Source organism: Monopterus albus, unplaced genomic scaffold (genome assembly GCF_001952655.1).
Source record: "Monopterus albus unplaced genomic scaffold, M_albus_1.0 scaffold143.1, whole genome shotgun sequence".
Lineage (NCBI taxonomy): Eukaryota > Metazoa > Chordata > Actinopteri > Synbranchiformes > Synbranchidae > Monopterus > Monopterus albus.
Genome location: NW_018128023.1, coordinates 1,380,412 through 1,406,948, shown reverse-complemented (window position 1 = coordinate 1,406,948; position 26,537 = coordinate 1,380,412). Strand labels below are relative to the sequence as shown.

General features: G+C 41.0%; 2 protein-coding genes across 7 annotated transcripts in view; one reads left to right on the top strand and one right to left on the bottom strand.

Annotated features, from left to right (window-relative positions):
- Positions 1–871: 871 nt before the first annotated feature.
- tax1bp1a (Tax1 (human T-cell leukemia virus type I) binding protein 1a) lies at positions 872–20,462 on the bottom strand. 4 transcript variants are annotated; one of them, XM_020614155.1, is made up of 17 exons: positions 20,373–20,462; positions 19,348–19,562; positions 16,193–16,295; positions 15,465–15,655; positions 14,910–15,065; positions 11,549–11,697; positions 10,937–11,027; positions 10,646–10,831; positions 9,917–10,168; positions 9,490–9,681; positions 9,299–9,371; positions 8,447–8,928; positions 6,126–6,212; positions 4,830–5,016; positions 4,514–4,722; positions 3,647–3,729; positions 872–2,359 (listed from the first exon to the last, which is right to left on the bottom strand). In XM_020614155.1, exons 2-17 carry the CDS (start codon positions 19,534–19,536, stop codon positions 2,149–2,151), a joined length of 2,841 nt encoding a protein of 946 aa, XP_020469811.1. In that variant the 5' UTR covers positions 19,537–19,562; positions 20,373–20,462; the 3' UTR covers positions 872–2,148. The 4 variants fall into 4 exon arrangements, with proteins under 4 accessions (XP_020469811.1, XP_020469814.1, XP_020469813.1 ...); XM_020614158.1 differs by having other exon boundaries at positions 4,830–5,013; XM_020614157.1 differs by lacking the exon at positions 20,373–20,462 and adding an exon at positions 20,148–20,240.
- A 35-nt stretch (positions 20,463–20,497) lies between these two features.
- Positions 20,498–26,537, top strand: part of hibadha (3-hydroxyisobutyrate dehydrogenase a) — a 22,923-nt gene continuing 16,883 nt past the window's right edge. For 2 of the 3 annotated variants that reach the window (XM_020614192.1, XM_020614191.1), the window contains exons 1-4: positions 20,984–21,101; positions 23,565–23,725; positions 24,012–24,121; positions 24,284–24,405. In XM_020614192.1, coding sequence (XP_020469848.1) covers positions 20,984–21,101; positions 23,565–23,725; positions 24,012–24,121; positions 24,284–24,405 — 511 coding nt within the window. Of the gene's footprint in view, positions 20,581–20,983; positions 21,102–23,564; positions 23,726–24,011; positions 24,122–24,283; positions 24,406–26,537 lie in introns of those variants that run through there. The other variant, XM_020614194.1, reaches the window with a different exon arrangement.

Sequence of the window (26,537 nt, the reverse complement as noted above, 5' to 3'; positions counted from 1 at the left end):
TTGCTACTTCAACAAAGTATTGAGCAAAGGCTGTGAATACTTATGTACATGTGATTTTTTTTTTCGCTTTTTATTTTTATTAAATTTGCAAAGACTTCAAACAAACTTTTTTTTCACAATGTCATTATGGAGTATTGTTTGTAGAATTTTGAGGACAATAATAAATGTAATCCATCTTGGAATAAGGCTGTAACCTAACAAAATGTGGAAAAAGGTAAGCGCTGTGAATACTGTCTGGATGCACTGTACAGTATGTGCTGTCTAACAAACAAGCACAAATGTTGCTTGAAGACATCCATGTCTATCCAGAAGCTCCAGTAAGTGATCCAAGATCTGTAAAATGTTGGAATCAGGATTTCTCTTCCTGAAAATAATGCTGAGATAATGTTCTGCCTGTGATTTAAAAAAAAAAAAAAACTCCATTCCCACCTTTCAGCGATAGCCAAGCTCTGACAAACACTAGTAAATCATCCCTGCTTCTCGGACACCACCGTCACCATGGCAGTAGTTTGAGCTTTACACGGGGGCCAATTGCAGTATTACACGTTATGGGAGAGGAGGAGATGAGGGAGGGATTTCAGTTTACCATATACAGTGAATGTATTGTACCGTGTATCTGTTGTAAAGTGCTTTTAAATTATATTTTCATATGTAACGTGGAGACCAATGTTTCCTTTTTGTATGGGGGGACGACAGGTTCTGAGCGGAGTGACTTGTAAATGATGTCAAATCGTCTTTCTATATAAAAAAAGAAGCTGCTTAAATGTAAAAAGGAAATGACTGAAAAAAACCCAGCAAAATAAAAAGCTCTGTAGCGCAAACTGGTGACTGTTTTTACCCCCTTTGAACCTAAATGAAGGTCAACAGTAAATGCATTTAGGCAAGCTTAGTTTATTCATAAAGATCTTTGCAGTACATACTTTATCCACTGTCCAGTCATTCTCACATGAAAAGGGCTGCTTGGACATATGACATACACACACACACACAGATTTGCCTTTTGATTACTGGGCATGTGCAAATTTTTAAAGCCTGAATACAACACTGTCGGGTCACTCTGAAATGATGAAAAACAGACAAGCGGTACAGTATGAAGCCCTATGAGTGACATGACATTCACCCATGAGGGCCAACATGAAGCTGTGCACAAAGCAATGACTTGATCTTCACAGTTCTAATGTGAAAACATGGAAGTACATAACAATAAAAGTGTCTATTTGCCTTAAATGTGAAACAGTATTTCTCAGCCCAGCTTCATATTGATTGACCAAAGACCAGAAAGTGCACACCACAAAGTAAAACATCATTGGTCAGTCATTCTTTCATCACTACAACATGAGGGAGGTAACAGTGAGGGGAGGCAGGGCCACAACAGTAATTCACAGGTCTCTCCACAACTTATATTTACTGTCATATGTACATTACATTCAGAATTAAGCCTTTTTAGTGCAGATACATGAAATTATAGTGCTGTTTTTGTTTCAACTGTCTGATGTATTTGCAGGACACTGTCTTATGTGCTGTGTGGGAGAAATCTCCACCACACTTCTGCAATTATATACAGACACTCAAATGACTAAGGCATCTCACAGCTCAGATCTGTGATCTGCATTTACACTTTAAAAGAACATAGTTATCTTTCTGCCTTTCCAAGCTGTATTGGCTGCTTTATTACAAGGAATATTCGAGGAAATGAAAGAACAGGGAGATTAAGATACTAAAATGTTTTTTCTTCCCCAATTCAAGCTGTTGCTACAATTCACTCTGTTGGCCTGAGCAATTGTAATTTTATCATTTTCAGTAGTTTTGAACACAGAATAAATGCATGCACTTTTATTGGTGCTTTAGTCCCTTGACGGAAAAGGATGAGCATAGAAATGATACAAAGGTAAAAGGACCTGCTCCCAAGTGTTAATGATCCTTTCACTCACTGTGCATTAAGGTGAATGCTACCCTACTAAATAAACACCTTGGTGGAGTAACTCTGCCTCTTTCACAAGCGGACTACATTCGTTCTAATCTTCAAGACTGCAAAGAAAGTGCTAATGATTGTATATGAGCATACCTTAACCAAACGCCAGTCAAAATTAAGTAACAGTTGACAATACAGCCAAACGGTGTCAGAATTCTAGCTCTGCACTCTGTCCTTCATTCAATCTGCTCAAAGTTGAGCACATGGCCATCGAAGTGCGTGAGGACGTGCCTCTCGAAGAGCTGCTGCTGACAGTTGAGAGGGAACTGCTCAGAGCAGACAGGACAGACCTTCCAGTGGCTTTCCACATGCTGCTCAAAGCTGCGCTGCTCGAAGTGGGGCGGGAAGATCACTTCACAGAGTGGGCAGCGCTTATGAACGTCACTACTGGAAAATAAAAAAGAGGGGGATGGTGGTGGATACAGAGTTGGAACAAAAAGAGGTGGGAGTTTTTGTATTGTTTGAACTGTATATGGATAATGTGTACATTGACATGGTGCATTTACTGCATGTCTGACCCAGGCTAGAATGGCAAAACCACAGAGTATACTTTAACAATGCAGACAATTGCTTTAACAATGTCTTGTAAAAATCTGTGACTCTACAGCACTGCCCTCCATTCAAATTTTATTGTGTTGTAGATTTTGCCCAACAATCTATACACACTAACCTGTAATGACAAAGTGAAAACATTAGAAGTTTTTCAAAAACTGAAATCTCTCATTTACAAAACCATTTCTAATGCTTTGAGTGTTCCCAGGAGCACAGTGGCCTCAATGATCTTAAAAAGGTTGAATATCCAGGGCACTTCCTTGATTTGGCTGTCCAGACAAACTGAGAAACTGGGCAAGAAGGGTCTTGGTCAGGGGGAACATACTTTAACCTCTGCAGAGATAGGAGTTATCTGCTGCATCTCGGCAACTCTCCATCAATCAGACCTTAATGAGATTGGCCAAGACATCACTGGAGTGTCTTCAGGACAAGTCTGTGTCTGTCCTTGAGTATCCAAGCCAAAGCTCAGACCTAAACCTCATAGAGTATCTGTGGAGAGAGCTGCAGATGGCACTTCCTATCCAATCTGATGGAGCTTGAGAGGATATGTCAGGAAGAACAGCATAAACTGCCTAAATCCAGATGTGCAAAGCTTGTAGAGACCTACTGTACCCAAGAAGACTTACAGCTGTAACTGTTGCCAAAGGAGCTTCTACAAAGTACTGACTCACAGGTCTGAATCCTTTGTAAAGGAGAGATTTCAGTTTTTAAACTATTTGGGTAATTGAAAAATGGTTGAAGTATTTTTTTTAAATTTCATGACAATTTACTCTTTATAAAACTGTGATGGGCTTTTTAAAGTTAGTTTTTTCTGGTGTTTTACACCAAACAATTAAATGAGAAAATAATTGGCAGATTATATAATTAATCATTAATTGTAGCCCTACACATGATTTTAAACACAGACACCTACAGATATTTTCATATTAGCCTTGTCTGGTTCACCAGCAGCACGTTGGCTAAGTCAAGCAAAAGGAATCCACCTCCAGTGTCATGGAGTCTGTATTTTATGTGTTTTCTTCTTTTTGGACGTGGAATCCTTTTCATTCTTTATATGCCTTGACTGTATAAGACAAATTATTCTAACATCATTTTTTTCATATTTGTGAGTATGTGTACTACCTGGAATCAAAGCAGAAGCTGCTTCTGGCTTCACTGTGTTTACTGGGCTGATGCTCACAGGATGGCTGAGCTCCATCAGCAACCTGAGAGACACAAGCACATTATAAAAGATGGCTATTTATTCACTCACACAGCTGTACACATACACAAACAAAAAAGGGAAAGTGTTGACAGGGCCATGATGAAATAAACCAGTCCACAGTAGGCATGTGTGGCGGGGTTTCTATTTAGAGATTAGCATACAGCAGGCTAATCCTTCCTCACTAGTCTTTGTTCAGTTTGCTCCCAAACCATCAAAACTACAATCTGACAGACACAAACTGATGTTAAACCTGCCCCTATGCAAAATATCCCCTAATCCCTTTCTCCTGGCCCTCATTAGCTTTGTCTCTTGTGAGCTCTGAAGGAGTGACATTAATTAGAGCTTTATGCAAATAAGTTCCCTGCTTCATCTTTTAAGGGCAAACTGAATTTCCCTTCATTCAGTGACAAGGAGCACACCAGAGACAGAAAGAAAAAGGAAATAAGCAATATTACCATGACAGTGATTCATTGGCTGCAAAACACAAAGGGTGGAAAACAAAGGCTACAATATCATTCATTTATGTTGTGTCAAAATATCCAAATATACTGCTGTGCTGAGATCACACTTATGCTTAAGGTCTAGCAACTTAATGATGTTTTCATCATAAAAACTAAGAAAAATTATTTCAAAATAACAATTATTTTATTAATATGTGCATAATCTAATGCAGAGAAATATGAATTGGTACAGATAGTCCACATGCATTTCCAGAGAATGTCGCACCAGCCTGAGTTTCACTTGGTGGCAGTGAGCTTTCACCCTATATGTTTGTGTGCACTTGCATTTTGTGGCTCCTCTGGTGAATGCTCCAGGCTCTCAGGGGGGCTTGTGCTGCGAGAGGGCTGGATGCAGACCACCTCTCGGTCCCAGCCTGGTGCGCCAGGTCCAGGACTTGGGGGCGTGACTGGCGGTGCACAGGGAGGAGCGCAGGGTGGGGCCTCAGGTGGTGGACGAGATAGGTGCTCGGGAGACTGAGCAACATCCACCGGGTCTGGAAAAGCAGTAACACATGCAGCTGCTATTGTGCTGAGCAAACAGATGGCTGCATAGTTGAAGAGACACAAGGCAATGACTGGACCAATTCTGAATTCCTCGCACCTCTTGTGGTGTTGCTGGAGTAGGGATTTCCATACTGCAGCTCAGCAGGTCTCTGTGGCACCAGTGGTGGAGGGGAGGGGTCCTGGGGGTAGGGCAGGGGGTAGCGCAGCACCATTGGCTGCCTGACTTCAGCACCATGAACACCAGCCTCCTGCTGCCTCTGCCTGGACACATAACGCTGTAGCTGCTGGAGGAAAGAGCGAGTGATCTGTGTTCACCAGGGCTAAAAGAAGTATTATGTATTTATGTACACACATTTCCTGTCACTCAGTGTTCTGTGCTGTCCAGTTAAGCAGTTGAACTTTGACAGCCACTAAATAGAAAGCTATACTATTGAAATACAAGAGCACACATGCTTTATTTCATGTTTTTCTTTCACAATCATGTTTAGATAGCCTCTCCTTTTGTTTAGTTTATGTGCACACTCCATGTGTAAATACTACAACTGTAGTACAGCCGTCATTATTTGTTTGATGAGACAGGGACTGACAATGATTGTTATGTGTTGCCATAGCACATTTTCAGTGCTGGAACCACACAGGCAGTAAGTACTTTTAGCTCAGAGAAGTTTCCCTCTACACTGCTGCTGCCCTTTGTGATTATATGTGAAGCAAGAGCATTAGTACCCTACTCATTACTGTAATGGGTGTCAGACTTTGGCTCTCTCTGCTCTCGCTTTGCTGATAGAGGCACTCATCTTCTCCCTCATTCTTCAAGCTATTCCCCTCTGATCTCCTCTCTTTATGACTTCATTAGTACGCTACTATCAGGTTTAACATTTAAACCAGGGTTAGGAAGGTGAAACAGACACGTCACGTGGCATTTGCACTGTCTAATAGCACGATACCAATGGGAAAAAGAAGCAAGTATAGATGTTTTAATTAGCAGGTAGTGAGGAGAACGGAGAAGGGAAAGAAAAGCTACCGAACTAAGGTGCCTATGTACAAATGCTATAATATTTTTGTGGACTTGATCTGGAGACTGCACTACATCCTTTTCATTCAAAATTTTAATTTGAAACCAGATAAATATTCTATGGCAAACAATACTTTTAATTAACATTCACCAACAAAATCTTTGAAGGTCTGATATGGTGATGGGAAGTGACGCACCAGTCGGCCTTCTTCGCCACTAGTTCTTTCATGTGGGCTTGGTGTGTCTCCGCCCAGAGTAACAGTTCGTTGACTAAAATAATACCCTCTGAGAACCCCCAGTGTTATACTGAAAACAACCAGATGTGTATATGTACAAAGCTCATGCAGAATGGCATGTGCATGGTGCTGCTGCTTTATTTACCCCCTGTAGTTGCTCCTTGTCTCTAAGAGCCTGTGCTAGGTTGTGTTTTAGCTCTGCCACCTCTGTGGTTCGCTCAGCCATCTGCACCTACAGGCAGAAACACACAAGGAACAGGGGGAAAAACATGAGGGTAGAGTGCATACTGATGCTCACACTGACAAAGACACTCAAAATCATTTCCTATATAACAAGTCAGATTTGCTTAATTAGTGTCACGTCAGCCTCAATGTCCCCAAACATTATGGGCTGAAACCAAGATATAAAGACTAGTGATCAAGGCGCTGACCATGATGTCCCTTGGTTACTCACCATTTCTCGACTGTCTGCTCTCTAATGAAGTCAAACCTTCAAAAAAAGGAAAAAAACCCCCCCCCCCCCCCAAAAAAAAAAATTGATAAAGAAAAAAAGAAAACCACCTAAAACTGTTTTCATTATTGACTATCTGTAAAATTACTTTTCTACAGTGCAAGGTAACATCATCAAATGTCTGGTTTTTGCAAGCCAACAATCCTAAACCCAAAGACATTCCAGCTATTTCTCACAATTGAAAACCTAAAACCAGGAAATGCTCAGTGTTTTTGCTTGTCACTTAATGTTCTATCCACTGACTACACCAATAGATCAGTCAACTAACATAACAATCCCTAACCATTTTCTTACTTTCAGGTTGGATTTCCAATCCATTTGTGTCAACTGATGAAGAGGGATATCAGTAGGCAAGTGAGTGAATAAAATATTTGGTGTTGTTTGGTTTTGTTTTATCTGGAGCCGTGTCAAATGTGTAGTTACTGCAAAGCAAACAGCTAAAGTGTGTGTGCAGGGCAGACTGGACCAGACCAGGGGAGTGTAGTAAATCTCTTACTTTCTGACAGGATTGACCCTGTAGGAGCATTTACATGGTTAGTTGCCTGCTTTTCTTTTAATTCATCCGTTTATAGAGATCCCAAATCTCCTCCTGTCTTTCTGCTTCATGTCTCTCTGTCTAATCTACTTTTTTCCACTATTACATTCTGCTAGCTTCTTTGGCTTTCCCCCTCATTCTCTTTCATCTCCTTTTCTCCTCTCCCACCGCCCCCCTCTTTCATAAATTTAAGGCACAGCATTAGAGGGTTAAGTTCAGGTGAAGGGAGCCTGCAACAGTGAATTTCTGTACTCCCCCCGATTCTCACTTCACTCTGTCTATTCCACTCCCTTGTTCCATCCTCTGGGTGGCTGATGTAAACAGCCGTAAAGCATGGCATTCTGTGGCTGCCATTCTTGTCAGTCTCCGGGGCCATTAAGAGCGGCTCAGGGCCCGCAGCACTCACCCCAGACAGGAGACTCTATCAAAGACAGAGGAGAGCCTTATTTACAGCACCGATAAACACACACTCACTCATGGGGATTAAGTGCCAGTAGGTACTTCGGCGGACATTCGCACTCAAAATGCAGCAGGCCCACATGGATGGAACAAGCTCAAGTGCTCGTACTGAATCACACACACATACCACACACATTGGCTCATGTGTGGCATGGATGCAGCGGCTACATGTGCATGCAGACAGTAACCTGGATACTCTGGTTAAATGCATGCTCAAGTAAACTGTTATGAGTATTTGATACTCTGAGACCAAGTGTTATTCTTGGCATTTATAAACCTATTAACCAAAGAGCCACAAGAAGTACCTCTGTCCAAGTGCTGCCACTAGCTACAGTGTACTCTGTCTCTTTGACTGTTTGGATACTTTTTAAAATATCTCTCATTGCTTTTCTGGTTATTAGAATACTATATTTTATTAGTGCTGTATTCAAGATAAGTATATATGAAACTATTCAACTATTTATTTATTTTCATAACAAATTAAGTAATCCATATTCTCAGTTATGAAGATTTGTAAATGCAATATCTTTGGATTTGGCACAGTTGCTTGGACATAACAACCTATTTGAAAATATCACCTTGAACACTGGATTACAAGGACACAAGTCAGTTCAGGCCTGGATTTGTTTCTATTATGTAACCTCATCCAGTGATAGAAAATATTCCGATAAAATGGACAGAGAAACTGATGCATTGAAAATAGTTACTGTATGTACAGTACATACGGATAAGGAGGAGTGCTTGTGTGTACTTTCACATTTGAAAATACACACTGGCGATAGTGGTTCACTGAGTGTGTACTGGATGTACAGTAGCTCTCTTGCTCAAGGGCTTGTACACAAATGCTGACCACTGGGAGAGCATTAACTCCTACTGTATTTCCAGCCACTTGGGGAAGTCAACCAGACTCCTGACAGTCTGAGCTTTATATATGCTGTATATGTTTGCCACTGTGTCTTACTCTAAATCGTTCCTCCTCGTTGGCTAGTCGCTGTTTGAGCGTCTCGTTGATGGCGCACTGCTCCCTCCACTTCTCCTCCATCATCAGCAGCTCCTCCTCCACGGAGCGAGTCTGTTCCTTCTCTGCCTCCCCCATGCTCCTCCCCTCCACCTCCTCAACACCATCCCTCACTTTCTCTGGCTTCAGTGAGCTTTCCACCTCACTGTTCTCCTCAGCGCTCTGCCTCTCGTTCTCCACCTCCACCCAGCTCATCATCCTCAGGCTCTCCTCGGGCAGGCATTCTTTCTTCTCCTCCTTGTCTTGTTTTTCACAGTCTTCCTTTTGGTTTGCTTCTTCTTCACCCTCCTCCACACCCCTCTCCTTCTGCCTTTCTTCCTTTTCTGTGGGGATATGTGGGTCAGAGTGTGTGTGTTCCCTTTTATGAAGTTCTATGGTGATTGCCATCTCATCTGCTTCTTGTAGGACTGCAGTAGCTATATTCCCTATAAAAACACAAAACATTACGTACCTGCTTTGATTCAAGTATTAATGCTTACTATCAAGTGCTAATTTTGGATATTTCAAAACCACATTTTAGTTAATCAATAAGGAAACACCAGGAATTGTGTTATCCTAGTTTTGTAGATAACATCTAAATCATTCGTAGTTCCAGGAATGAATCCATTCAATCCGCATCAGCTTGGTGTTTTAAGATGTGCATGTTGTTATGTGAGGGAGAGTGACAGTATAAGAAACAAAGAGGTTCTTTTACTGTCACTGTGAAATATATATAATCTTCAAAGTGTTATGATCTGTTGAGAAAACTACTGGTGAAAAACCTGAACCCAGATGCCTGTTGTTATGTGTGTGTACCTGCTGTGGGTGACTCTGGACTAGGGGTCAGAGGCTCCTGTGTCGTCTCAGTGGATGCATTTCTCTTTGGCTCCTGAAAACGGGCGCACAGAAACATGCATTGAAACAGTCTAATTGTGCAAGTATGAATCTATCTGCTTGTAATATTTCTTTTCAGTTGTGTCTCATACTTCCACTATCCAGTTACTCACCCCCTGTGACTCAGTTGTGTTTAGTTTGGCAACCTGCCTGCGGAGGCGCTGGCACTCCCGATATTTCTCCTTATAGTGTTCAGCAGCCATATGAAGACGCAGCTTTAGCTCCTCGACCTCCCTCTGCAGCTCAGCCTCTGCCTCTGACACTACCATCATGCTGGGTGTCGCGTCCTCACTGGTCCCAACACTCTGAAACAGGAGGACATAAAAAGAAGAAAACATATATCGCTGTCTGATTTAAAGCAAACACACATGTATTTATGTTGCACTACAAGAATACAAGTCACTAATCATTTGCTTTCTTCTGCTGCAGTCTGAATAAATGCTTAAAAAGGTCAAATAATTCCCTCCAGAAACGTGCTTCTCTCATTTCTGACCTACAACTGAAAGTCTGAGGGACAGAATAAGGACGTCAGACACGGACCACTTCCTTCTGTGCAGTGTTCCTCATGCGATCTAGCTGGCTCTCCATGCGTTGGCATTCAGCCTGAGCATCAGCCAGACTGGCACGGAGCTTGTCAGCCTCCAAACGGGCACGGTACAGCTCAGTCATGGTGTGGTCACGGGCGCTGGCCGAGTCACGAAGCTCTGAGGCCAGCAGGGAGGCCTGTTGCCGGGTTGCCTGCAGCTGCTCCTCAGCTTGACGGAGCTGCTCACGCACACGGACCAGCTCAGCCTAGAAATGTGTAAAGGGAATTTATATATAGATTAACTGATTACCTCAGTTGCCAGATTATTAAATTCACCTAGCTAAATCTAAGTTATTCTAATACAACTGTTCTGCAATAAATCCTCCATTCATGATTCTGATACTGTTTAGTTTTTGTTTTACAGGAGTGTTGATTCAACCGTATTTTCATTTTGAAGACTGTAGTTTGTGCTGCTGTTAAACTGTACTGAATTACACAAAGAGGTGTTAGTGTAATGCAATGTAATTCAACAGTACCTCAGACTATATCCTCCAAAATGATCATAGAGTTATAACCTTCAGACCAGAGGATTTACTAAAGGACAGCTGTATTAGACAGCATTAGTTTTAGCTTGGTGTACCCAATAATTTGTCAACTGACTGGAGGTGCAGTAGACATGTAAAGCATTATGGTTTGGCTTTTCTTGTTATTTTGGCAACCGTATTGCAAACCACCACTACTACCTTGTCAGCCTTGTGTGCCAGCAGCTCTTTCTCCAGGCTGTCCCGCTGGGCAACACAAGCCCTGAGCCGCTCCAGCTCCTCCTGGAACTGAGCGATGGTCACCTCTCTGTTCAGCTCCACTGCCTTCAGCATCTGCAGCTCTGCGCTCAACTTAGTGTTCTCCAGTTCAGTGCTGCGTAGGTGGGCCTTCACATGTAATAACAGAAACAGAACCATGCACAGGTCTGCCTTTCATAGCCAAACACACCTCATTATTCATCCACACTTCTCCTATGAACAGCCTTCCTTCACCTTGTAGAGGTCTCTCTCATCCTTCTCATTCTTCAGTTGGCTCTCAAGACTGTCTCTCTCTGCCGTAAGTTTCTTCAGACGATCGCGCAGACTGGGACAAAAAAATGAATCTAATTTTTGTGGTATGTTTATTTATCCATTTGTCAAATAAGCCATTCATGCAAAAGATGCAAACACAGATAGAATGTCAGGCAATGTACCCCTGTTGTTCACTAATCACTGCGGCAACTTTAGCAGGCCTTACTTGTGGTACTACAGCTACATACTGTATGGAAATTCACCACCACATGACAGCTTTGGTAAAAGGCTGGGCTGACATTCTTCTGTGCAAAATCCTTTCTAGGACATATGTTATTGGCAAAACTTTATATGTGTTTGGGCATGAGTACACATGCATGCAAATATGAACATTAAATCACTTGTTTATGACAATAAATTTTCACATCAGAGAGGTGCTAGTTCCAATCAGTGATTACTTTTAAAGCCTTAGTTTCCATTATTTTGTCCACACTGTGTAGAGGACTAGAGCCCTAACACCTAACCCAGTCAAGTCTTCAGAGAAATGGATGCATTTAGCTGAATGATGGTCATGTGTCAACATTCTCCACTCACCAGTCAAGTTCCGTTTCTTTTTGTAGGCCTCTCTGGGTGACCCCCAGCAGGTCCTCCTCCAGCTGGCGTACCCGGTCCGTGGCCTCTGTCAGCCTCCTCCTCACCTCCTCCCTCTCCTCTGACAGGCCCTGTGATGAGCGCAGCAGCTCCTACGGTACAGAGAGGCAGCTGTGGATCACACTGACAAGCGCTGCAGCCAATCACAGCAGCAGAATCAGCACGCGGAGACTGGCAGAGGAGGAGGAGTGCTGGACTAAGTCAAGAACTTATGCATTACTCATGATTAATCACAGATGGTAATATTTCAGGTGACACATGATGGTCATGCTGCACTACTGCATATTATTTCTATTTTATGCATATTGTATTTATCATTGATACCTACACACAGATGCCATTTTATTAAATACACCCATATAAAACTAATGCAATCTAATACAACAGCCTTGCAACAAAATAAACACCTTCATGAAGGTTATAGTATTCAGTTTTTTTGTTGAAACAGTTTTATATTTGCACACATAGACTACTATATGAGCAAAATATGAATATATTATATGTAGATTTTAAATTGTGTTTCAAGATGTCTTTTTATTTAATTTAATTTTAAATATTCTCTTTCTCTGTTTCCTACTGCTACAGCATATTTCTATAGTAGCTGTAATGTGAAATTCCCTTGTGGGGATCTGAAAAGTCTCATCAATAACCAATCGCCAGTCGCAAATTGTGACTGAAGTGAGCCTCTTATTGAAACCTTCAGCAGCCTTAAATGGACAGAGGGCGTGTGTGGTGAGCACGTACTAGAGCAAACTGAATAACATCCGTGAATTCCTGAAACAAATTTCTGGTATCATACAAAAGGTCATATAAAGTCAATTTTCTCCGCGTGGCATGGCTATGGAGGAAATGTCTTGTTTGAGCTTCCTCTAAATCAGCAGTGAAGGACATTAAATCATTCATAGCTAACATTGGTTGTAACATAACATACCTCTCTTTATACTGTCCTTTCTATTTGTAGCATGTGCACACATACTCACACACACACAGACGCCAGGTGCACTGCTACACATTCAAGGACATATGGAGAAATAGCACAGAGTTTAGCCATCAATCCATAAGAGACAAAGTGCACATGCACACACCAATGCATACTCAGGCCTGTCTCCCTCTGGACGTTGCTCTGTGTGGATTATTGTATGATTTTTACAGCTGGTGTTTGGGAAGCACATTAGCAGTGCACAAAGACTTTAAAAAAGGTGTAGTCGTAAAATTAGAAGCCACAAAATATGTATTGATGTTTTCAAGTTAAACTCAAAGGATATTTTCATCAGCTTGACATGAGCTAATGCACCTACTGTACTGTAAATGCTCTACTACAGATAGCTACTCCCACAAGTCGTATATCTACAGATGGAAAGGCCTGTTGACTAAAAAGCAACACAATGTGTGTGTGTGTGTGTTTTACCACATAATTTATTGTGACTTTGTCCTTTGTAAAAAGCGAAGCGGAGTAACTCAAAGCAGCCTGCTCTTACTCTGAGACTTGACATGAGAACTGCACTAGGGGGCGATAAGATAACAGATTCAAACTCACTGAACTCTTGGCAAGTTTCGGTGTTTCACCTCCCCCTTCCTCTGCCAACCTTCCTCTCTGCTTTCACTGGGTTGACTGTCTTTAGGTGTGTGTCCCAAGCTACTGCTTCAAATGAATGACTCATAAAATACTAAACTCCAAAATCTTGCTCAACCTAGTGAGTGACTGAATGGAGAAGGCATGTAGAAAAAGTATATTAAATCAATTTGGAGGTTTACTCATTTATTGTATTTAATTTTAAATGCAGTTTCTAAATGTGTATGCCCTTCGTGAGACAAAATAAGTTTTTGTCATGCCAATAAACTAAGTTTAAACTAAAACTGAAAATTAAGAAAGACAGACATGGACAGACAGACAGTGGGAAAGTACAGGCCACTGAATCGCATGACTGAGTGTTGTTTGTCCCTGAGGCTGGGCAGGGCTCTTTTTTCATGCAGGCAGTTTTGTGGACTACCATCCTCTAATTCCACACACAAACTAAAAGGGTTTGCAAGCGGGTCGCATAATGAATGTGTTTGTGTGTGTGAAAGGGAGCAGTTTGTGCATGTGTATGAGCATGTGTGTGTATGTGTTTGACGTCATGTTTGTTCACTCTGTGGTTACGATGGCATCGTCCCTGACGCCAGATGCCCGAGAAAACTGTGTCCCAATTCCGTTCTGGCCCACTGAGTCAGGTCGTTAAAGAGGGAGAGAAAAACCGGTGTGCACACGCACACATGCACACGCACATAGACGTTCAAGCACATATACGCTGCAGCTCTTTGTGTGTCTTTCAAACATGGACACAGATTATTCATACATTCAGGCCTTTGAAGTTTTCAGATATGTGATCGCTGGTGAGGAACCAGCCCCGCCAATGTGCAAATAGTGACTGTTCGTCTATGTACACATTCACCCCTACACATGTATACACACACATCCACACAACTACTGAAACTACCTCACCTTCAATTTCAATGTCACACAAATAGCTTTTAATTAGACATACTACTTCTTTATTTGTCTAGATGTATGTACAAGTCAGGGTTTTCCCTAGGTTTTTATCAATTTCTTTACTTCTTTACTTTACTCTGCAATCTCTATTATTACGATTCACAAGAATTAGTCACCAACAAAGTTATAGCTCACTTCATGTAATCCTTGTGGAGGCAGCTAAAAGTACCCCTTTGCCTAGCGGGCAGTACTTTGGTTAAAGCAAACAAACAAACAAATAAAATGCTAATAAAAGTGCAGGATTTGTTCTTATGTAATAACGTAACGGATCTTCACCATCCCGCAGAATATGCCACAGTGCCATCACTGATGTGTGATCAGTTGATGGTTTTACTGGTGAAACCATCCCACTCTCTTGGAGTAGCTGGAACTAGAGAAACACTCAGTTCACTAAAATCATTCAGTGGGGTTACAGAGTGATGCCTCTTTACCTTTTAAACGATCTGCAAACATCAGTGTTTTCTGTTTCTCCATCGGCTGCAACGAGGCCACAAACCCGACAACAGCGAGTTTTATTTTATCCTGCCATCAGTTTAAGTCACAGAGTTAACGTTAGTGTATGTAACACACGAGTCACATGCTGGGGCTATCCTGTTGTAGCTTATATTACATTTTGAGATCGAGTCACCTCTGGCTTATTTTTCAGTGCATATAACTCACCATTGTTTTTACATCCATCCTCCTGTTACCAGTGATTTTGTATACTGTGTGTGCATGTAAACATAATATCTCTCTCTGTGCATCCCTTTCTCCACCTCACCCGCTCTCTCTAACCTGGTTGTGTGTCCTCAGCAGGCAGCATGTCTCCCTCTCCTGCTCCCTCTCTCTGGCCAGTCGTTTCTGCTCTTCCTGGAGCTGCTGTTTCTCCTCCTGCAGGAGTCTCATGGCCTTCAGCAGCTCCCTGCGCTCCTGCTGCGCTTCCTCCACTCGCTGCAAGGCAGGAGATACAATAAGATAAGGGTAAACAGAAAGATGGTTAGAATGGTGCCTGCGTGAGGTAGTTTTGTCATTTCTATTCCCCTATCTTAGGACAGTTAAGTGTCATTTTGAAAACATCACAAAAAGCTGTGAGATGCACCATTCTCCAGAGTTTTACATAATGATATATTGTGCATATTTTTATGGCAGCCTAAAAGGACAACAATTTAACAGTTTATTAAAGGGGAATTTGTGATCTCCTCTTTCCCATATTCAGTAATGTCAGAGGTCACAGTCAGCTATGGATGTGGCCGATATCTAGTGCCTTGCTACTGTATATGACCCTTTTTAAGAGGATCAAAACTCAGAAGGATAAAAAACAGAAAAAAACATCAATCTCAGCTGGCCTACTTCCAACAGCCCAGTCTTGGTGGTGACGACCAGTATGTCCGAGTTGCTGTCGTCTTCAGTGACAGTCAGCAGCTCTTCGGTGGGTGTTGCCGACCTGAACTGGAAGGGTGTGCTGGCTCCTCTGATGTCACCAGCATGTGTGACATAACAGAACTGGTAAAACTCTCCATCTGATTTAGGTACATAATAACCTATGGTGCAAAGAGATAAGAGTGGGTGATCTAAATTCTCATTTAGATTTTCATTTGACTCAATATTAACTTCATTAAGCAGTACTTATTTCAGTTAATAAGATAGTACTTCAAGTCTGACAAAAAACATTCCTACAATATTTACAACTGTTCTGCTTCAAACTGCAGAAAAAAACACTACACCATTTAAAAAGCAGTGAGCACTCCATCATTTATATATGCTAACATTTCAAAAAGGTCTTGCAGACTCTGACATGTGAGACATGAGGAGTAAGTACAGAGCATCCGGCCGCCGACTGGTTTTAAGGGCTACTGACACACCACAGCATGCTCTCATATTTTCACGGTGTACTATCTGACCATTCCAGCTACAGTAAAGCTAGTCTGGAGGCCCTCCATGTGTGTGTGTGTGACAGGGGTGCTCGGGCCCCAGGCCACCATTTGGGCCTGTGTTCCCTTATTAAATAAAAGTGTTGGTTTTTATATGTAAACACCCTGGTCTCTGTAGTGGTTTACACAGCGTGTGTATGTGTATACCTTGAAACACCACAGTCCTGTGGACAGTACTTCCTGGTTCATAGTTTTCAGGCATAGGAGACCAAAGAAAGGTGTAGTAATCCCTGGCTGTGCTCCACCCCACCTGAGAAGACATTGTAAACAAATATGGAAATACTGATCCACCAAATTTGTGCTTGACTGGCCAGCATTACACATTGTGTTCAAGAATCATACATTTCAAACATATGTATTGTTTACTTATACGGTCAGATGACATTTTCAAAATTGTTTTTATCATTACATTTTTTCAACAGTGTCCTTGATAAGGGAATCTGGAGGACTACATACACTGTTCAAAACCAGATTGGAAACATTTAATTGGAATGCCCCTCATTCTTCCACACACATCCCCCTCCTCCTTCCTTCCCCTTAGTTTCAGGCTCACAAAAAGTGAGGGGCAGTAAAGGTGAGAGGGTGTGAGGGTAGCTCTGTATGTGGCTGTGTGTGTGTGTGTACACACAGGACCAAAGAGAACGAACCATGCAGAAATGAGAAGGGATGAGGAAAGAAAAGGAGAAAATTTTACATGTAATGGGAAAGGAGACATGATACCATGGATTTAATTTGGTGTTGTGACAGATGATGAAAGGCAGTTGTGAACTCAGCTTGTGCATCATAAATCTGTCATGCACTCTCTCTGCCTGGGCTGCTCCAACACATACACACATCCTTTTTTCAACTCACATGTTCTATACAGTATAATACACATATGTGAGATTACATAACTGCACATTAGTTGTGGATAACTCACTCACCTGTGGTACTACAGCATGTTTCTGTGTCACAGTAATGGTATTATTAAATGGTATTACAGTTTACATAACTGGCTGATTATGCTATACAGGCTGCATAAAACACTGACAGGGGTTATTCACTTTTGTTGAATTTTAAATGAGCCATAACACTCAAAAATTGAATAATAACATGTCAGTGAATGTTCAATTGCTAAGTGAATTTAAGTAGCATTTCTGTTTAATCTAGGAAAAAATAACAGCAGGTACATGAAAAAGCATATGGAAGCTTTAACTTGAAAAAGTAAATCAGCAGAGCTATTTAAGACATTTGTCAAACTTTCAGGTTGGATAATGCTTTTCCATGATACATGATACATAATTATAGTTTTTGTCTAGTAATTTTCAGTGTGGCCAAGAAGATTCTTTCCATGTCAATATCCTTGTGATGTGCTCCTGCCAGGTTTGCTTGTGTGCTCACGTGTATTTGCTTAAAAGACAAGAGACATAAATAATTCCTCTAATTGCAGAGGTAAGGTTGACTGACATTTGGTCAGCATTCCAGCACAAGAGTGATGTTATAAAATAATCACAGGCACAGCAGCTATCGATCATTCAGCCAAAGTGTGAGGGAACAGCCCAGTGACACGTTAATTATACACTATCACAACAGGCTTCTTTCTCCCTGCTGGCCCAGCAAACATGCCACAACCAACAACCTCCACAGGGCTTCCTAGGGAGTTTTGTGTGTTTAGTGTGTGTCAAACATCAAACTAAACCATGTTTTCACTGGAGAATAGATATTTAATTTATCTGTGATATATGTAAAAATTCAAGTCATCATGTTTGAAAACAAAACAAAAAAAACTCAACAAGCTTGATTAGGATGCACACTGTTAGTGCTAACTGTGTACACGATGTACTGTATGTGCAGTTTGACAACACATCTACGAGCAAGTTTGTTTCACTATCTTTATTTGATGATGATCATTTTCAGCCACTAGGGGGCAGCTGTGCACAACTCAAATGAACAGTGCCTGCCTGGGCAGTCTGAGTCATACTCATAGCAAGTCAGCATTATTGCTGGGTTTCTCTCTCTCTCTCTCTCTCTGAAATGGGCAGAGCCTATAGATGTGAAAGGTAAGTGGGAGGAAATTCTCCCTCTCTACACTAAGGACACTAAGGGCGGGAGATCAGCTGATCATCTACACACTGTGGGAAAGTCAAATCTAGTCAATCATTTAATGCCACAGCCTGTTAATTTTTACATTACAGCTTTGTAACACTCAAGCCAAAACACCTGGCATCAGCTCATTTCCTATGATGATCACAGTGGACAATTATTATTTATAAAAGCATATGTACATCATGGCCTCTTTATACACTGTCGAAAGAAAGAAATCACAAGTTGACTGCGTTTTTTTCTAATATATATATACACAATATTTTGTCAAAATAAAATACAATACTGTATGTCTAAGGACACACTATACAACAGACACATACTTCAAAAGAATTAAAAGAAGCACAGCCTACTAGCTCCTGACATGATGGACTAACCATCAAACAGGTTTCGTTAGTGGATTACAACAGTTAAATTTTCCAAATAAACCCAGGGTCTTTATTCTTTTTTAATTGAGATTGTGGATTTGAAGTCAGTTTTTAAATCAACGATAAAATGTTTATCTTTCGACTTTATGAGACATTAAATTTCCTAGTTCATGTTTCCTGTTAATTATGTGTGAGATTTGATGGCCTTGATAAAAGACTGGAGCAGATGGGGGGAGCAGGAAGCAGAGAAAAGTCTGACAGAACAACAGAGATCAACAAACAAGTGAAGTGGGGGAGAGAGGTCCTAATAAGAAGAGTTTTTCATAAAGAGTGCCAAATGTTTGTCGCATAGTTTTTAGTTGTTTTTCTTTCCCCCGTGCTTTCTGAATTTGTCTATCAAGATCAGTGTGTGGTATCTGTTCTTATGGTGTCTTGTTGCTTGCTCTCTGTTGTTTTTGTCCCTTACTGCTGCTGAAACACTGGAATTTCCCCACTGTGGGTTCAATAAAGTTCTACTTACCTACCCAAGTCTTCTTTCTGCATGCAGAGCAACCACACCAAAATTTGGGGTGAGGCTTTTGTCATGTAGGGAAGAGCTCAGCCATCAGTGTTAAGACAGATCTATGTGTTAATGTGCCAAGTGCAAACGCATGGCCAATTAATAAAACCCAACGCGTAATACATGTCACACACACTTATGTAATCACCTAAGAATAACATCAGTTTTTAAATACATGTCTTTGTAACTTACAGATCGATACAATTCTGATCCTTAATTGATTGTGCTTGGTGATGTTTTTGAAGCATGGTCTGGGTAATAGCAGCAGTAGTGAGTGTTTGTGGGTGATGCACCTTAAAGATGCCCACCCAGTCTTTGGGGTGGGGGGTAATGTAAGGGGTCAGGGTGTAGCGACACTCGAGAGGCGCCTGGGGCAGGAAGCTTTTCCCCACGTTCTGGAAGATGACATGGGCAAAGTTGGATGTTTCCATGACACTGACGCTGCTTCCCGGCGACGAATCCACCACCTGGAACGATGACATTGTATCCTTGTGGTCACTTCATTGGTCTGCAAGGGTAAAGCAGCAGAGAACAGAAAATAAGTATCAAAAAAGAGTAAAGGAAAAAGCATTAAAAAGCAGGCTTCTAACGGCAAGAGATCTAGTAGTGGTACTGTACATTTACTTACTACATATCTGTTGTGTCAGTTTTAAGCATTCTAAACCACCTATCTGTTATTTAAAATTGCATAACACAAGTCAGCAGTCTTTATGAAAATACAATACTAAATATGTGGAGTACAATTTTAAGTAAATATCAGATTGAACCAACCTGAATACCTAGCTGATGCTGCAGTTTGGTCATTTACCAAGACACCTCCACACCATGGTAACTAATTGCCTCACAGCAAACTGCTCAAAGAGTATTAAAAACAAGTGTGAATGTGTGTAGCTGCTTGCCATTGGTACAGCAACTTAGCATCACTGTCCTCCATTCCCTGGATGAGTAAGGCTAAAACAACACACCTTCCTGTCCTACATTTCTATACGACCCAACCCCAGTCTCCTGACTAAGGTAAATGAATGTCTAAGTGACTAAGTCATAACTGAAGCTAGATTCAGATTCACAAGCTAATATGGCATCATGTGCTCACCGGGTCACAGCGACCGACAGTAAATGTATCGCTAATCCGTTATGACACAGCGCTGCCGTGTAAAACTAGCTCAGTTAACTAGACGATAATCGTATTTACGGTGGCTAGGCAGCTAACATTAGCTTGTAAACAGGCCATGTCGTGTCAAGTCACTAGCTAGCTAAACATCGTCTCAGTCGGACAGCCAGCTGGCTGACATGAGGAAGTCTGAAATTAAAAGAGTACCCTTTTATATGAATTCCATTTGAAACAACAGTGAGTTACTGCCGGACAGCCCGATGTATTTTGCGACTACCCTCGTTGTTGTCAAAGCTTGATGATGATGCGTCTCTTCCTTGCAAGAGCAAATGATACTGAGCTTCCGGGATGCTGAGCAGTACCGAGGATGCTGAGGAGACCGCAGACGTGGTATCTAAGACTAAAAAGAGTTCAGGTCATCATTTTTAAATTGTTTTGAATAATTACTTCACTCTGTTTCTAATACGAATTGTTTGAAGGCAATTTAAGTAAATTATATGAGGTTGTTTCGGACATTTCCCTTGTGACTTAACATCATAACAACAATTCCAAATATATAAGTACTCTCTCATATTATCTGAATTTTCTCAAAATTGCAAAGCAAATGACACATTGTCTCGTGAATTTTATAATGAGTATTATTAATGAGCTACCGTTTTCGCTGTATCGTAAATAAGGGTACCGTACCAATAGTAGCGGTCAAGGGGTATTAACAAGTAAAAGCACAGGATATCCCGCCTTTGCTTGATTTCAGTTGGCTGCTGAATGTCACCCAAGGCCGCGATTGGTAGAAATCACAGTCAATCATTACAGTTCCGATGGTCTTTCCTGACTTGCAGCTGACACGTCGAGGTGAAAGGGAAAGAAGCATGGCTGTGTTAAGACGGTCTCGAAATGTATTGTTAAGGTGGAATAAGCATGTCAGCCTTGAGTACGGTAACGTATCCATTTATACAGTCAGTTTCCTTCTGCCCTTTTCCGGTTACGGTTCGGTTCAGAGCAAAATGCAACATTGTCTGATCCAGGCATTTAGCTAGATTGTTAGCCCTCTGAAGAAATTCTGAATTCTTACTACCCATATAGTTTAAATGTCACTGTATGGACTCCCTCTCTGAGTTTGCCACCTGTTGTATGGTCATGCAGAAAGACAGGACAATGTAATACTGGACATGAGCACATTGAAATGAGAAGCAGTAGTTAGCAAAAGTTAGTTTTACCTGGCATGATCAGTCTCTCTATGGCTCTCTTCCTGACTGTGCGTCATATCTGTATTGGTTTCACATATTATTAGTTTGCCTCGGTTATTGGCAGTCAAATACTATAGTTTGCTCTACAATACATAAAGCCATGGATTAGCCACAACGCCTACTCAATCCACTCCTCCCTGCCCATCCCACAATGAAAGACACAGCCATCTGGAAAATATGCTACTTGAAATTCAGGGACCGCTGGTGTAATAATATTACACTGGCCCCTGCTTCCCTGTATGTGACCCTCTGGTGGTATAGTGCATGTGCTTTTATGGTTTTGTTAAGAAACCTGTGAATTATATTTTTCCGTGAAGGCCCTTTCCCTTAAGTCTCAGCAACTTGAGGGACCAATACAGTGCTTCCCTTTTGGCCTGGTAGTGCCTCAGCTAAGCAGACATAGTCCTACCCCAGTTCTGCACAGCCAGTTTCAAAGTCCACTGTTTAGTAATGCCAACAAAGTGCTTGACATACTTGTGTAAAGATAGTAAGCAAACACTTAAAACTGTTGTTTTGCTGTACTTTTTATATTCAAGTGCTTTGATATAGTGTGGGTATAGTATAGTAAAAAAATAAAAAAAGGATGTCACTTCATCCTGCCAGGTATGTTGGAAAAGTACATTACAGCTGGAGTATTAAAGTAAATAAAGTAGTTATGCTTTAAATTGAAATTTTTGCTGAACTGGTGAGTCACCCAATTAAATTGTAAATAAAAATGATAACAAATCAATTAATCATTCAGTGCCAAACATGTAATAAATCATTGTAAATTTAACACAGTAGAATTTGCCTGTCAAATAAATTAATTAATAATTTAAGGGTCTTTGAGAAACTCAAATTTATGGACTGAACAAAGACTGTAAAGTAATCAAAATCTTAATTGGAAATATTAATTAATTGCAATTAATTACAAAATGTTGATTGTACAGTGTACACTTGGGTAAACAACATGAAAAATAATTTAAAAAAGTTATTAGTATAATTATTATATTTTCTTTATTATTTTATATCATTTCAATTTCTGTTAGTTATACTTTTTAAATTTAACAGTTTGTTGTTTCAAATCACCATCTGCAGTTCAGTGAGATACACCATATTGTTGCACCAGCTATTTAAATATTTAGTGCGCACAAAAAACAGGGTACGAAAAAAGGTGAGGATTGACAAAAAATATATTTTATACTGTTGAATTGTGTCACTAGCTTAAACAGTACTTCCAGACCTACCAAAAGATGAGTTTTGTGTTCTCTATTACACCTCTGGGGCTTGTTGGTGTGGTAGTGTTATTGATAAAGCCTTTTTAAACTTGGGAAAAATACATTTTATGTCAAATTTAAAGCTCTTCTACGAAGATGTTTATGTTTTAGGCCCTCTTAACCCTTAGTCCTCTGCAACTCAGTTAAGAGAAAATGGGTGCATTGACAGCTTCAGTGTTGTGCAAGACGGAGTGCTAAAGCTACCTGTCTGTCTAGAGTCAGCATCTGTTCAGCTGTTTTTATTTCATAGATTATGTACTTGTACAGTAGAAGACACTGTTATTCTTAGATGCAATCATGTCTATTCAAATTTTATTTCATGCAAAAAAGCAACACATGAACAGTTTTGTTTGCTCATTTTGGGCCAGTGTTAGAAAATACTGTATCCCCTTGCACTATTAATGCACTATTAATCATCTTAGAGGTAAAATATACTGTAGATATTGCAGTCATCATAGGAGTATCTAGCATATATGTGAAGCGGTGGATGGCTTTATGGCAAGGCTTTCTGTTTAGCCTTTCGCTCTCCAGGCTTAATCCTACTTTTGTAGTCGAGTTGGTACCTTGCCAGAGTTTCCACACTGTTTAGTATCCACTAAACTGGCTGAACCTTGGCTAAGCTAGCAGTGTTTAATAGCCTGGCCAGATGACCCAAAAGCTGGTTGTTTGCGGCAGACAGATTTGCCCTGTTGTTAATTATTCTAATTTGAGCATTCCCTGTAAGAAAATGTTGATAGCATTTTGTACAGCTGCTTTTCATTGCCACTTGCCACAGTCAAGGTCTTGAGTTTGAAATTCATTTGTATTGCTCAGGTCAACCATGAAAACATTTTTTTCTTCACATAAGTTTTTTTTTTTTTTTATCCCCTCACACTCCTTTTTGTTTCCTGGCTCAGTGTCAACACGACCAATGGCCTCAAAAACACCTGTGGGGTTTATTGGCCTGGGAAACATGGGCAGTCCCATGGCCAAAAACTTGTTAAAAAACGGTTATCCTGTTATTGCCACTGATGTCTTCCCTGAGTCCTGCAAGGAGCTGCAGGACCTAGGCGCTCAGGTAACACACTCTCTGAGAACACATTACATGTGCACATTTGAGTGCTTATTTAACAAGCCAGACTGGCTCAGAATATGCACAAGATTGATGAATATTTGGAAGGTGATGGATACATCCCCTTCCCACTTACTGTTTGAAACTCAGTAATTCTTAGAACAGTTGCTTAGTGAACAAACCACTCTATGTGCTTCTGAGCTGAGAGGCTGTTACAAATATAAGCTATAATATCTGCAGTTTGTTCATACAAGTGTTTATTTTGTGTTCATGATATTGTGCAATGTTTCAGGTAGTGGACACCCCAGCGGAGGTGGCGGAGAAAGCAGACCGGATCATCACAATGCTGCCCTCAAGTCCCAATGTCATAGATGTCTATATAGGTCCAAATGGCATCCTTAAGTAAGCAAACTTTACTAACGCAGTCTCTGTTGATAAAATTAGCCAAGCCTGCATGTTTGAAATGCTAAGAAAAAACAGCTCATTTGCAAGGTGTTTAATGTTCAAACAGAAAGACTTAGCAGACAGAGGTTTGTATGTAGTGTAAATGCTTTTTGTCTTTAGAAAGGTGAAGAAGGGAACTCTGTTGATTGACTCATCCACCATTGACCCTGAAGTCTCAAAAGAAATAGCAGCTGTAGCAGAAAAGATGGGCGCCGTGTTTATGGACGCTCCAGTGTCAGGAGGTAATGTCTCACCTAAAGAATTAATAAGTGTTCCTTTTTGATTTTGTTTGTTTCTACATACTTGATTGTGTTAAATCTGTTGTAGCTTCATGATTGTAATGTCCACTTTTGTTTTTGACAATGAAAAATACTACCTGGCTTGTCATAGTGCCTGGTTCAACAAAAGTGGCAGGTGATGTTGGTTATGCAAGCTGTCAGAAGAGAGGTAATTTTTTTCTAAATGACATCGAAGGATTTATTTCTCCACATTGTAGAGGATCAAATTATTCAAAAGGAGTGAAAGAAGTAGGAGACCATGTCAGACTGTTGGTTTGTTCATTTGAGAATAGCAATCACAGTGTTAGCCCTGTGACCCCTCAGCCTTGCTTCTGAACTGTCTTACACTCTTTTGTGTATCTAAACTATGGGACCTTTTGGGTTAGTACTAAGACATGGGTTGTAATTACTGAGCAGGCCAGCCAGTAGGTGCCCTCTTCAGGTTTATATTGCTGTTTTTGACCACAGGTCTTGAAGGCAAGGTTAAGGTTTTAGGTCCTCATTATGTTGGTGCTGTCTGCATGTGACGGCTCCTTGACAGAGCACAGGATCACCAGTCATCCTTAATGGGCTGAGCCGCAGTGGAGAATCCTGTGTCAGAGCTTTTCATGTTGATGGAGCTGTAATGGCGGGTATCCCATGTTAGTGCCTTTCATGTCAGATAAAGAGTCATAAAGTGGAGAGAAACTGCCCGCACATGGAGTGCAGGAGAGGAGAGGAGGGAGATAAGACATGGAGACACACTGCAGTAAAACTGTCTGTCTCTCTGTCTCTTTCTTTCGCACACCCACAATTTTTTGAGTCAGGTATGCATTTAAGGTTTACTACATCCTGACACTTCTGCATATCTAACTAACTCTCATCAGAGTCTGTCTGCTTTATATTGTGCCATCTTTAATTAATGCACAGTACACACTGTAGCTCTTGTCCTTTCCCATACAAACATAAACTTGGCCCACATGGGTGTTTTTACCAACTGGCATCTGCAGAACAGACCCAATGCAGCCAGTGAGCTCAGAGGCTTGAGCCTGCTCCTCTCCCTTACACACTGTTTTCATACTATAGACAATGCACAGTTAGTGTGTGTAGTCCTCTGTTCTTCCTGTCATGACTCCTGACTCTTAACCAAACCTCTTTTACTAGCCTGAGATTACCAGTGATTTATCTGCTGCCTTTACAGCTAGCTCTGTACACACTCACCCCCCCTACACACATGCACAGGCCACCTCAGTGCCCCCTCTAGACATCCATAAGTCATATCCATAAGTGCATACAGCTAGTTTATTGGCCAAAAGCAGAAAATTCTCAGGAGAGAATTAATCCAAAGTGATTTTGAAAATCATTTATCATTCATTAAACCAAGCCATTTATTTAGCAAAAATACCAAATATTTACTAGCTCCAGCTTCTAAAACGTAAGGGTTCTCTCTCTGCTATTTATGGTAGATGGGAAATCGTCGGTGTTTGCACTGTGGGTCGGACAAAGCAAGTAATTGTAGTCATCTATGGCTTTGCAAACTTGTGATGGGTATTTTTCACAGTCTCCTGACATTTTATAAAGAAGACACTTAATCCATTCATCTAAAAAAGAATAAGCTGATCAGTTGATAAGAAGAACGTGGATAGCTATAACCCTTAAATTCACACACTGTGAGGAATGAAAGTTAGTGCTGGCAGTGTGACCCTGATAAGCCAGGCTAAACCTGTGGACATGGGTCATGAAAAATGTTCTAGTATGTGGCAACTCATTGGGAACAGCAACCAGTCCCCATCCCCCTTCGGTCCACTTTCCTCATCTCTGGGTGGGACTATGAGGTCACATGCTCTGTTCCAACCAGGAGATGGCGCCCTCCCCAAATAGGGCACTGTCACACTCAAGGTTTGTGTGTTTGGATGGATATGTATGTATATGTAAGCATGGATGACATCTGCTCAGCTCTGTGACCAGTAGTACTCAGAACAATTCTCGTTTTAATACTGCATTTCCACAAAGGAGATACCAATTAACATACAGGTCGAACACATCAGTATGTGATTTTAGCTTTTAAAAAATTACGGCCTCCAGAGACACAATAATAAAAAATTATATATTATATT